Source organism: Chanos chanos, chromosome 1 (genome assembly GCF_902362185.1).
Source record: "Chanos chanos chromosome 1, fChaCha1.1, whole genome shotgun sequence".
NCBI lineage: Eukaryota > Metazoa > Chordata > Actinopteri > Gonorynchiformes > Chanidae > Chanos > Chanos chanos.
Genome location: NC_044495.1, coordinates 12,797,923 through 12,809,894, shown reverse-complemented (window position 1 = coordinate 12,809,894; position 11,972 = coordinate 12,797,923). Strand labels below are relative to the sequence as shown.

At 38.4% G+C, this 11,972-nt stretch overlaps 1 protein-coding gene across 1 annotated transcript; it reads right to left on the bottom strand.

Annotated features, from left to right (window-relative positions):
* Positions 1-738: 738 nt before the first annotated feature.
* Positions 739-11,850, bottom strand: tpo (thyroid peroxidase). The gene is made up of 11 exons (XM_030770320.1): positions 11,843-11,850; positions 11,595-11,755; positions 10,981-11,104; positions 9,947-10,076; positions 8,849-9,055; positions 6,280-6,798; positions 3,837-4,095; positions 2,911-3,081; positions 1,959-2,196; positions 1,145-1,355; positions 739-882 (listed from the first exon to the last, which is right to left on the bottom strand). Exons 1-11 carry the CDS (start codon positions 11,848-11,850, stop codon positions 739-741), a joined length of 2,172 nt encoding a protein of 723 aa, XP_030626180.1.
* Between the last annotated feature and the right edge of the window lie 122 nt (positions 11,851-11,972).

Genomic DNA, 11,972 nt, shown 5'->3' with positions numbered 1-11,972 from the left:
CAAAGGTCTCTTTAATCTGCCAAAAGATTAAGTTGGAAACAAGTATGTCTTATTTTCAAAGACGCTTTATAAGTTCTTGGCAGTCCTTTCAGTCTGGCTCTCAGTGGCAATTAAATCCGCTGATGAGTATCTTGAGAATTATTTTGGTATTCATGGCTGGGGTAATAAGCAGCTTGAAATAACAGGTGTCTGAATAGTACCGTTAATTGTTTTGGCATTGCTACATTTCTGTAATGGATCCGTGTGTATCAGTGGGCAGACCTCTTGTGTATGTAATATTTTTAGGTTTGGAGTGTAAACAGGTGAAAATCTACGGGGCTGTGAAGCAGCATATTGCTTTATATTGAAATGCAGCCTCAAAGGCAAAACAACTGTGCCAGCCTTTATCACAAAAGCCTTTGCAGCAAACGTGTGAGGGGACGGGATGTCCAAACAGGTGGTGACTCATTGTGCCTTGCTGAATTCTTTTAGCTTCGCTGACAGCCAGATATGGTATTGTTTACTTGCTGGCAATCCTTAACTCACTTGTTCATATCACCATTTGTTGTCTGAATAGACTGATCCAGAATTCTTTGTGATTATTTTCATTTTTAATCACTGTAATTGTAGTAGTGATGACATTTATGTTGAAATCATGAAATGTAATAAATGTTGCACCGATGTTTAATAGATATTCACAACCCTGGTTGTGTTGTGCTGTGAGGTGACTGTTGCTGTACATATGGGAATTGTACTACTTCAGCCTGTGTCAATTCTGAGGAGTAGAAACAGTCTATTAATATATAACCACAGTAACAGGAAATCCCACACAATCAATTTGTCAGATTTGTAACAATATACAGCATCCCCATTCATCATCTCAATAGGAAAACCACAGGGATTCAGCATAGCAATTTGAGCTGGAGGCATTTTTAGCCATTCACTTCAAAATACATTTCAACAATTTTGTTTGCTGATTTGTTTGCAATGAACATGCATTTTCTTTTCTTTCATCATTTTGGAATTAGGAGGACCTCTCTTTGGTATTCATAAACTGGAACATAATGTCTTGCTGCAGACATACTCACACAAACACACACACCCACAAAAGACAAAAGAAAGAAAGAATAAGAAAACACTACATGAAAGGATAGGCGATCGTTTAATCTTGGTTAAGATCGTCCTTCCATGCTTCTAGATTCAAAGATGGTATATTATCACACAAATGAAAATCATCCGGATATGTGGCAGTCCTGAACGGATCAAGGGGAACTTCTGTCACCCCGCTGTTGTCACAGATAACACGTGACAGAGAGTGCCTCTGAAGCTCTTGTCTTTGTCTCGGAGAGAAGACACCTGGATTTTCCCACCAGAATCTGAAAAATATAATGTAAAATATTCAAGATCTATAATGATGCAAATCACTGACCTTGAAACACAATGCCAAAGGTCCAGACTTAAGCAACCTGTCATATAGACACACCATTAATTAAAGCTGCATAGCCAATTGACTGCTAAATAATTTCTCTCTCTCTCTCTCTCTCTCTTAGGTATCTAGTGTCATGAGACAGCCATCAAGTATTGAAAGTGTTCAAAAATCAATATTAGGCATATTTCTTTCTTCACTTTCGCATTTCCATTTTTAGCATAACCTCACAGATCATTTTGTCCTACATGGTTTGTATCTTTTTGTATCTTGACTCTTTAAGTGACGTTCCATACAAATATGAAATGAGCCATGCCACGCAATTGTTTTTTCTCATAAATATTTATCTATGCTTGTTTCGTTTTCATCAGATCAAGTCAAAATTAGAAAATCAATATTATTACTGTGCCAGAAGTTGCAATCTTGTACAAAAAAAAAGAAAAAGAAAAGAAAAGAGAGAGACACAAATGAAGCAGTGCACTAGGAATTCAGGTTTTTCAAAGCAAAATTATGTGAGTCAAAACTCACTACAACACAGCTTTAATATTCTTACCGGTCGCCATCTCTGAGCTTCTTCATCTGTTTTCCAATCAAGCATGCAAAGAGAGGACCAGTTCTAGCCCCAGGCAGTAGGTCCTCCACTAGTCCCCCCAGCCACACATCAGTGTTATTCAGATGCCCATACACATCCATGATTTTCTCAACCAAATGTTCATTGCTCACAACCTCACTCAGCTCTGCTCTGGTTTCTACTCGTGGCAATCCACAGAACGCTCTCCATTCAGTGTAACCTGAAATACACGTGACACAGCTTAACTAATAAAACCACAGCACACACGTTAAATGGCTACTAGATATTGTATGTAAATCTCGGATGTTTTGGATGCAGCAAATGATTTGACTAATGCTGCCCTAGAATTTACTCACCAAAACATGAGTTTTTTTTTTGTTGGTTTTTTTTAATTGCATTACTCTATTAAGGAAGGTTTGCAGTATAATTAATGCTATGTTTTTACAATCCATTATGCATCCATAATATTTATATCAATATAACAAGATGTTTGCAGAATAATTTTTAAAAAAGTAATAAATATCAAGAAGGCAATTTTCTTCACTCATGTTGACAAGGATGCTGTCATAAACTCCTTTGTGTTCACTTTTTGCCTGAGCATCATTTGTCTGACTCATACAAAGTTATTTGACAGATGATTCAAGTTATTTTCTAAGACAGAATTTCTAATGTGAGAGCTGTCGTCATCCTTAAAAAAAATACATTAAAGGTTTGGAACATAGTCCTCAGAAGCAGTAACCACACAGCAATCAGCCATTTTCCCTGCATGGTGGTCCTTTGTTAAATCAGTGCACTTTTGCATTTAAGTCTATTCATCTCCTCCAGGAAGACTTCAGTGTAATGTGGTCCTTCTGCCAAAGGAAGACAATTCCCAGATTGATAACATGATGTGGGTGTGTGTGTGTGAAAGGGAAATATCTGTTAAGGTGCCCACCTGGCAAACCGTGGTCTCGTCCTCTCTGTAAGTTAAGTGCAGCTAGATCGAAAGCCCCAGAGACGTTGAGCAACACCAACCTCTCAGTCAGCTCCACACTCATTAAATGTTCTTGGGTCACCATAGGGGCTGGCTGGCCTAAAAGACCTCGCAGAACTGGATCTAATCCCCCTGAGAGACACACACACAGCGTCTTTGGCAAGGGCTTATTTTTTATCTGATTGTCAGCCAAGGTTGTGAAACAAAGATTAAAGTTTACTCATGTCTTCAAACACAAATATTGTCATCAAAGCCATTTCTATCTGCCACATGTAATTCCATTTGTTATATATAATCAAATAAAAGCTGAAAGAGATACAGGGATCATGCACACTACATTTTAGAACATATTGACTAAAAGTTATTTTGAGTCACTGATCTTCTAAGGGTGCTCTACTTGTATTGCTAATATGTGTTCAGTTTTCTTTAAAGTAGAAACCTGACTGTTTTGAACAGCTATTTGTGTAATAAATTCGTTTGATTGGACGTATGGTAAAATGCCTTCCAGATATGATATTTATGAATCACATGAACTTAGAGTAATTAATCCTAGAGTCCCACATCATATGAAAAAATCATTCTCTGTCTGGCTTAATGAGTCTACCAGGACTTGAGGCAGTCTGATGTTGATGAGTTCTCATAATTTAATATTGACATATTCAATAATTCTGTACTATGCTACAACATGTCAGTTTGATTCATATCTGAGGACCAGATAATGAAGTCAGCCAGAGGGAACGGACTCTCAACTTTTCCTTAGAAGTCAAATTTGTGTTGGTCTGACGCACGCCGGACCATGACCAAAAGTCATTTATACGAATGTCTAATTTTTTTTTTTTTCAGATACTGGCCTTATATCAGTCAGTAGCTGATAGAAGAGAGTCTACCTTCTCTGACAAGCCTCCATGGGCTGAAGAAGGTCTGATGCAAATTTAAAGAGGGGTACAGCTCATGTTCTTGGAAGCTCTCATTAAGCCTCTGTAGCTTTGCTGAGATGGTGGCATGGCCAAATCGGAATGCTGCAGTCGCAAACACATTGGAGACGGAGGGATTTACAGAATCGTTGTATCCCTCATAGGGGCCAATGTGTTGATCAAAGGCTTGCTCCCCAATGATTTTTGGAATATAATCCCTCATGGTTATGATCTGAAATGAGACACACGCAAGAGAAATATCAAATGCTGATGATAAAAATTTGTAGCAAGCATGTTACAGTGAGAAGAACGACATCCGTGTCTGTGTGCAAGTTGCAAAGATTGGCCCGATAAGCTCTGCTTAGATTTCAAATGATACCTTCCTAAGAAATTGAGAAACACTATTTTCCTGCAAAATTTAGTGATAAAATATTATATATATATATATATATATATATATATATATATGTAAAGAACACGCTTCTTAGATAGCGATTGGAGACACCCTGAGCAACACAAAGATAAGATAAGATTGCATTTCCACCCTCTGTGATATACCCCAGAGATTCATCTGGCCTTATCACTACTTACAAAAAAATATTCCTGGCTCACCTTCAAAATCTCACGCCCCAACACTCAGCCGTTTCAGCGGATTGTACAAAGCCTCTTCATATCTGTCTGTCTGAGAGCTAACTTTCCTCACTGACAGCGTCAGGATTGTTTATATCATTACTCACTGTCCATAAAGCAACAGTATAGTGACCTTATCATGGAGGGTAGAGTCATTTTTTTTCTTATTGGTTTTGTGAAGCCAACCCCTCTGGGACTTTGTTAAAACAGTGCTCTCTGGTTGATGTATTCCATCCGCTTGTGTCTTGCGACACTTGGGAGTCTTTCTCTCTGCCACTTTAATTTAAGGTGCCCAGGCTTCATTCAGGCTTATAGATCCTTGTGTGTCCAATGAAATGTCTGATCCAACACAGGGACTCTACAGAGAGGACAAGTTAGAGTTTTCTGGCTCAGGGCTCTTAATCCTTAAATTTTGCCTTTGTCCAATATGATGAATCGCTTGTTTCTTTTTTTTCCTTTTGTACCCTGTGGGACGACATTTGAAACTAAGGATGAAATACTTTTCATAAATTATTTGACAGCTTATTTGACAAACATGCATCCTTTTATGTTTTTCTGTCCTGTATCTACAAAAGTGCTATCTGAATGCTAGCAGGGAATAAGTATGTACCGTAGTAGAATGGAACGATTCCTGAATCACACCAGAAGGGGTAATGACTGTGCAAAAAAAAAACAAAAACAAAAAAGATTATATAAAATCAACTTGTCATCCCACACAGCTCTTAAAGTTGCCCAAATGTCTAACAAAATCTATGGCAACCACAACATTGCAGCGTCTTCGTGTACAAAGCTGTTGCTATAACAAATGAGCCGCCTCTATTTATCAAGCTATGTTCTCAAGACTGCAGAGAAATCCTTAATTGGATACTTCAGAAAACAAGAGCTGATGCTGCCATATGTGGCTGCTGACGGAGATGCTCATCTCTCATGAGGTTAAAATGCCTCTAACAGGCAATGCATCCACTAGCACTTCATATAAGATGGCTGTATGTTTAGACAAGTGCTTTCAACACATCAGATATATTCAGATACCATATCACTCTGTATGATTTGCATGGATTAGCTAACTTTCTCCAGTCTAGTCATCCCCTCTGACAAGCTGAAGTGCCCAGTGTGTGACCAGAGTAAAAGATGAGAGCTAAATTGCAGTGCTTTAATATGCAGTGTGAGGCATAAATAATTTATGAAATTTACTTTTCATAAATGATTTTTTCAAAAGTCCAATTCTCATGCCGTCATTGTTCATTTGAAAAATGTTAGTTTTGTATTTGTGTTTATAATCTCAGATAAATAAATAAATTAATAAATGAGGTGAATTTCTTCTTCTTCTTCTTCTTTTTCTTTTTCTTCTTCTTTTTTTTTTCTTCTTCTTCTTCTTCTTCTTCTTCTTCTTCTTCCTCTTAATAGTAGTAGTAGTAGTAGTAGTCAGAGTAGGCCTACTACTAGGTTGTTTTGTTTGTTTGTTTGTTTGTTTGTTTGTTTAGAAAACTGAGAGTGGGCCCATTGTATTTTCAATCATACATGAGTACTCAAATAAAGTCAGATCCCTCTAGATTGAAGCAAATTTGAATTTAGGTCCTTTTTCACTTCCAGGTGCAAATCTTTTTTTATTCTCATTTGTGAACAGTGGTCCTGTTTCTCTTGTCTACACAGCTCACTTATGCAGAAAGACATAACTATTTTTGGTCCTGATGATAAGGTGAACAAGCAATAAATGTGAGTTCTTTAATTATACAGTGTTTTTTCAACCTCCATCACCTCTACATAGCCATTCTAACACACATACCTGATGCAGTGCTCCAATGATTTTGCGAGTCTCCTGGTACGTGATCTCTGAACTCCAGTGCGGATTCAGTCTTTTCAGGGTTTTTGCTATTCGGTTATGTTCCCTCACCCAGAGTGTGTGTAGGGCAGACAGTGGCACAATCTCATTCACCCTGCTATCTCCCGCCGTGAAACACTCCACACGATCAGCCTCTCTAGCTGTGGGGTCTTGCAAGCAGGCGGATGGAATGGTTGGGACGAAAGGCAGGTATGAGCGACCACCATCCTCTGAGAACTTGGTGTTGACGGCCAGTAGGCCTTCGGAGCTTGACAAGTTTCGGAGTGCATTTTGTACGTTTTCGTTGTGGCCGTAAACAGTTGAAGCGTCTATGAAGGATGTAGCCACGTTCATTTGTTGCCGTTGCGGCGGCTGTGTGAGTCCATCACGTCGAATGTGTGTCATGCCGTTTAAGCAGGCAGGAGAGGAGCGGAAAAACGGTAGACAGCTCCGGCTGCCAGCCAGTTTATCGCGAGGAGGGATCTGTGCCAACAAAGACGATTTGTTAGTGTTGTGTTGCTCTTTTGCTTGCTTGAGTACAAATGCTTTTATTTCCTTTTGTCATATTCACCTCTCCAGGATGTTACTGTTCCTGGTGTTTTATAACTGTCAGTGCAATTGTGATAAAAAAAAAAAAGCCTTACATGGAGATATTGTTCAAACAAGATCCATATTTTAGCAAAAAAGAGGAATTAAGTTCAAGACATGTATGTGGTGCTGCTGGTTATTCACGATTATTTTAGGGTTGCAGTGCATGTGTGAAAGGGGCTAAAGAGTCATTTCAATGCATGTTTTAACAAACCGCATGGTGCTACCCGGTGCAGAGGTTGTACTGTTAAACCTAGTGAGATTCAAGAGAAAAAAAACTTCTCTCAAAAATAATGATCCTATACATGTTATATCTCATGCTTTGGCTTGTTCAGTGTATGATACAGTAAAGTCCACTGGGCATTGGGAAAAATAGGTCCACGATTTAGCAAATGTCGACCAGTGCAGAGGTTGTGCAAAGTGGGGAGTGCAATTGGGACTCAGATTGGAAATTAAGACGACAGTTTAACACTCCCTTAGCTTCAATTTCTGAGTTGTTACTATCTTTTTTTCAAACAATGGAAATCTGACAGAGAGAGAGAGAGCGACTGCTTCAGGTGCACGCACTAGCCTTAAGGAACGAGTGCTTGAGGCAGCTTGCTCAGGGCCATGCCACTCTAGAAGAGGCATGCCCAGCTATAGATTAAAAGCATATGGCATATTTCTCTGTGCTGACTTTATTGGCTTGTCTCTTGCTCTTGTTGAAGCAAAGCTTTGGAACAGAGATTGCATTTTCTTAAAATAGCTTCACGCCTTCCAGCAATTCAGAGTGCTATATCAGGGCATGTTGCAATTGAGTTTTGCGATCAACACTGCGTTCTGTACTTCACAGATCACTCTGTGTTCTTTCCATATAGGTATTATACCTTATTACCGTCATCTCATAATCTACTTTTCAACCATTTCTCACTTTCACATATTAAATGGCTCTCTGATTTCTTGATTCTGAATTCATCATCAAACATATACAGTAATTACTAGTTAACAAAAATGACGATTTTGGGACTATAACTGACTAAAACGTTCTTCAGTTTTTATTGTACATCTATCTGGCATTAGATTTAAACTGTTTTGTACACTTGTGTTGGTGTTACATTAAGAAAACATTGTTTTATTTGTTTTTTATTTCTTGTTTGTTTATATTGTGTGGTGTTTATTATTCACTGTGTCATTCAGAGAGGACACTTATGAACTCTTCATTATTTGTATTCAGTGCTAGATGTCTGTCGCTGCTTAGTCTGGGCAGAAATAATACACTGTGTTTTGTATATCTATAGTGGCTGTTTACTTCCCTCAGGCTGAGGCCTCAGAGATTAGTTACAAAACAGAACAACATGGTAATATCCAACACTCTTTTATGACCAGCCTCTACCCTAGGGAAGTCTCACTGACAGACCTGACCAAAAAAAAAGAAAAAGTTTTCCCTTAGTGACTCGCCACATTCAAAGGCATGTGTGTCCGACAGAGATAAAGAAGCAATCAATGCAATATAGATTTTTTTAATTATAAGTTTCTGCCGCAGTCCCTGATACATCTGCTACTTTCCCAAATGCACTCCCCTGACCTAGCCGATGAGTAAACCAGTGGGAATAGACAGTCAACAGTTTGCATCTTAGTAATCTCCCCTTGAAAAAATACATTGTATATAGTTCTAATGTTCATTTTCTCACAAATGCACAAATCTTTTCAAATAGGGTCATTATGAAAGTTAACTGCTCAAGGGCTCATGTGAGAAGGCGTTGTCGCCGAGGGGATTTTACAAGACTGACCTAAAACTGACAAGATTTTAGTGTGCCATTAAAGAGATTTCAATGAAATGAGAATTAGGAAATCAAATCGTCGCTCTAACAGAAAACCATGCTCACTTTTATCTCATCCAGCCAATGAAAAGATTATATGCATTATATGTAACTGTGTAGTATTTGATGATGTGAAGAGAATTTACCTCAATAGGAAAGCAAGGACTAACGTTTTCACATGTTTTTAGACAGTCCAGCCCCTCCAAATAGGCAGCTCTGCTTGTGCTCTGAGGGGTGAAGGAGATGTCATGGTCTATATACTGGCCCCAGTCCACCAGCATCTGGGAATATGCATCATCCTCCAAGAAATGCTTGCTGGAGCTCTGAATAATTTTATTACTGATTTCCCGCACCTACAAATATATGAACACAACATGCTCAGTGAAGGAAAATCCTGAGTTACCTTTGTGATATATCTGAAGCACCCAAACTAAAGCTACCCATTATATTACTGGCTTTTTCACAGTGCCTGTTGTAATGGAAGGACTCAAATATCCATCTTATTTTGCTGTAACAGAATGATTTTTCAGTAGACTTATCCTTCAATATGATGTATATTAGCATTCAGTCACCCACTACACCCATACTTGGGTTCACTACTATGTGCCCAGCTTTCATGATAAAGGTTCTTTCTAGCACAGCTTCACATGGATCCAAAACATTTGTTTTTGAGTTTTCAATATGCAGATGGTTGATAAATGAGGTCTATTAATTTTGTTTTGTTTATAGGTTCACATTTCCTGTGCATCAGATTTTTGATCAAAGTTGAATTTTCGACTGTGCATTCATTATAGTGAAATGTGATTTGAAAAACATTCTGAAGATAAAATGTAACTGGGTGGATTATGTGTATGCAAAGAAGATTCAAATTTAAAGCACTATGCAAAGTACCATATTTTTAAATGAGTAAGGCTAGTTTGTGGCAGTTGAAAATGTCAGAATAAGGACGAGATTTTTTAGCGTGGATGCTCATCAGCATTTTCAATCTCATTAGGTAGAGTGCAGCTTTTTCTGTTTTCAGGACTATGTTAGCACCATTACGGAAACTAATTTACCTAGCCAAATTAGTCATTATAAAAATGTTGGTATTTTCTAGTCAAACATATATTTGCATTTCAAGTACCATACTGAATAGCCTAATCATTTCTCTTTTTTTTCCCAATCAAAAATAATATTTTATTTTAAAATGTGCTAAATTAAGTGGAGATGGCATGCATCCTGTTCCTTCCCACACAAGCGTTTACCGGAGGAAGCTGGTAGCCAGTGTATAGCTGTCCAGTGTTCCAGCCCTTGGGCTGGCTTCCTGCATCTTCGTACTCTGCTGGGAGCCATCTGGCCAATGCAGAGTTGGCTGCTCCCCAGTGAGGGTTATTTCTGAGAAAGAAAGTATGTCTGAAAAGGCTGTATTGACGGCGTGACAAAGTGCATCACATTTTTAAGAAGTATCGAAGCATAGCAAAGCAAGTATTTTTGGATGCAAGGAATGTAAAAGTGCCATGCAGTTATGCTTGAAATATGAAACATGAATTAAGTCCACGTACAGAGAAATAGTTCTGTATTCAGGAATAACAAATCAGCTTTTTCAACAACACACACAGACCTTGATTTTAAAGACAGTTTCACATACTATACCCCAACAAAACAGATGGAAAGACACATCCAGCTATTGCCAGTAGAAGGCATATTCCTATTTAAACCACTATTTTATGGTGTTTGCAGTTTTCCCGCAGTGTTATTCAGATTTATATATACGTTTAGTAATATGCCAAAGACCTTTAAAGTCACTTACTTGCATACATTAATACATGATTGTCATGCATGATTGCTATGAAGAAATATACTTTCCATAATGAGGATAGATGAAGAGGTCTTGAAGGGCTCCCATGATGAATTGGAATTCCTGCACTGTGCTTCCCAGAGCCGTACAGACTTAAATATTGATTTAAAGTCTCTCTCTCTCTCCCTCTCTCTCCCTTCTTCTGCTTGATAATAGAATTGAAGTGAGACATCATTCTGTCACAGCTTAGTGTTGCTCTCTCTGCTGGGTTTGTCCCTCATGCTGAGACCACAGTGCCCTCCATCTGGTACAAGCCCTGACCTGTACAACCTGTCATAGGCCATCTTATCAACTTGGCCCAGTTCTCTGAGCAAAATGCCACAGAGCTGACACAAGCTTTACACAGCAACAGGACAATTTGTGCAGTTTCCAGCTGCCTGATAGATATCCCGCAAGGTTTAGAGATTCGTGTGTTGTTGTTAAATATTTAAAAGAAGATACCTGTTATTGCAGAGGCCAGAAATGGAGCGATATTTACTAGAGCGGGATTCTGCAGGACATGCAGTGGGTGGAGGACATCCAGACAAGTTTGCTACCAGTTCCAATTCCTCCACAGTGAGAATCTCTTGAAAGGAATTAATAATGTTGATAAACGCAAGTCAAACATTGTGAGTAAACAGCTTTGCAATATCAAATTCAGACCTTAAATCACCATCTCCGAGTTTGTGCATAGATTGCATCTGGCAGTTAACAAGTGTAGATGCTACATCAGGTATATTATTCCAGAGACTTACCCTTCTAAATAAAGGCTCTCATTAACTCTCTGGTATAAAAAAGATTTTATTCACATATATATGAGAAATGTACTGAAGACATTTGATGAACACAAACATTTACTAATTATAAAATGTCTGTCCTCAGTATACCTTTATTGCCTTCATTAGGATAGCCTCATCATAAGTATTTTATAAATCATCACAAAATGATGCAAAATACCTTTATGTTAGAATTTATTGAATATTCATCTCTGCTCAACAGTGTTACCAGACATTATTTTGAAGCTGAACTCAGATTAATATGGTGGTTTTCAGGTAGAATCAAGAGAAAACCCTCACCTGACTCTCCAAGAAACCTTTTGTGTCTCCTGCCTGCCCTTTCTTTTAAAAGAACCAAAGTCAATTCAAAGATCTCAGCAGCTTTTGATAGTTCCTCAGTGTCTGGTCCAGCTTTTCGGAGGGAAGTGAACATCTGCGTGGCGGTCTGGGGAGTGGTCGTCCTGACATTTGGATATTAAGGAAATTCCTATTTAGACTGAAAGACACTATCATATGGAAGCCATTATCTATTGCCCATGACTATTTACCTTTCCATGGTATAAAATAACGCAATGTTGACCATCTGTAGACTGTCTTGGAAAGATGAAAGTACCAAGTTTTCATTCTTGCTTTGGTTCCCTGCAAAATCTGAAAATATTGACAATGTGACGATTTGTT

Excerpts from the sequence above, each read along its gene's own strand:
- tpo (XM_030770320.1), bottom strand. Across the intron at positions 11,105-11,594 it reads AAGGTTTCTTGGAGAGTCAG|AGATTCTCACTGTGGAGGAA; the intron begins GTGAGGGTTTTC and ends ATTCCTTTCAAG. Across the intron at positions 9,056-9,946 it reads CTGGCTACCAGCTTCCTCCG|GTGCGGGAAATCAGTAATAA; the intron begins GTAAACGCTTGT and ends ATATATTTGTAG.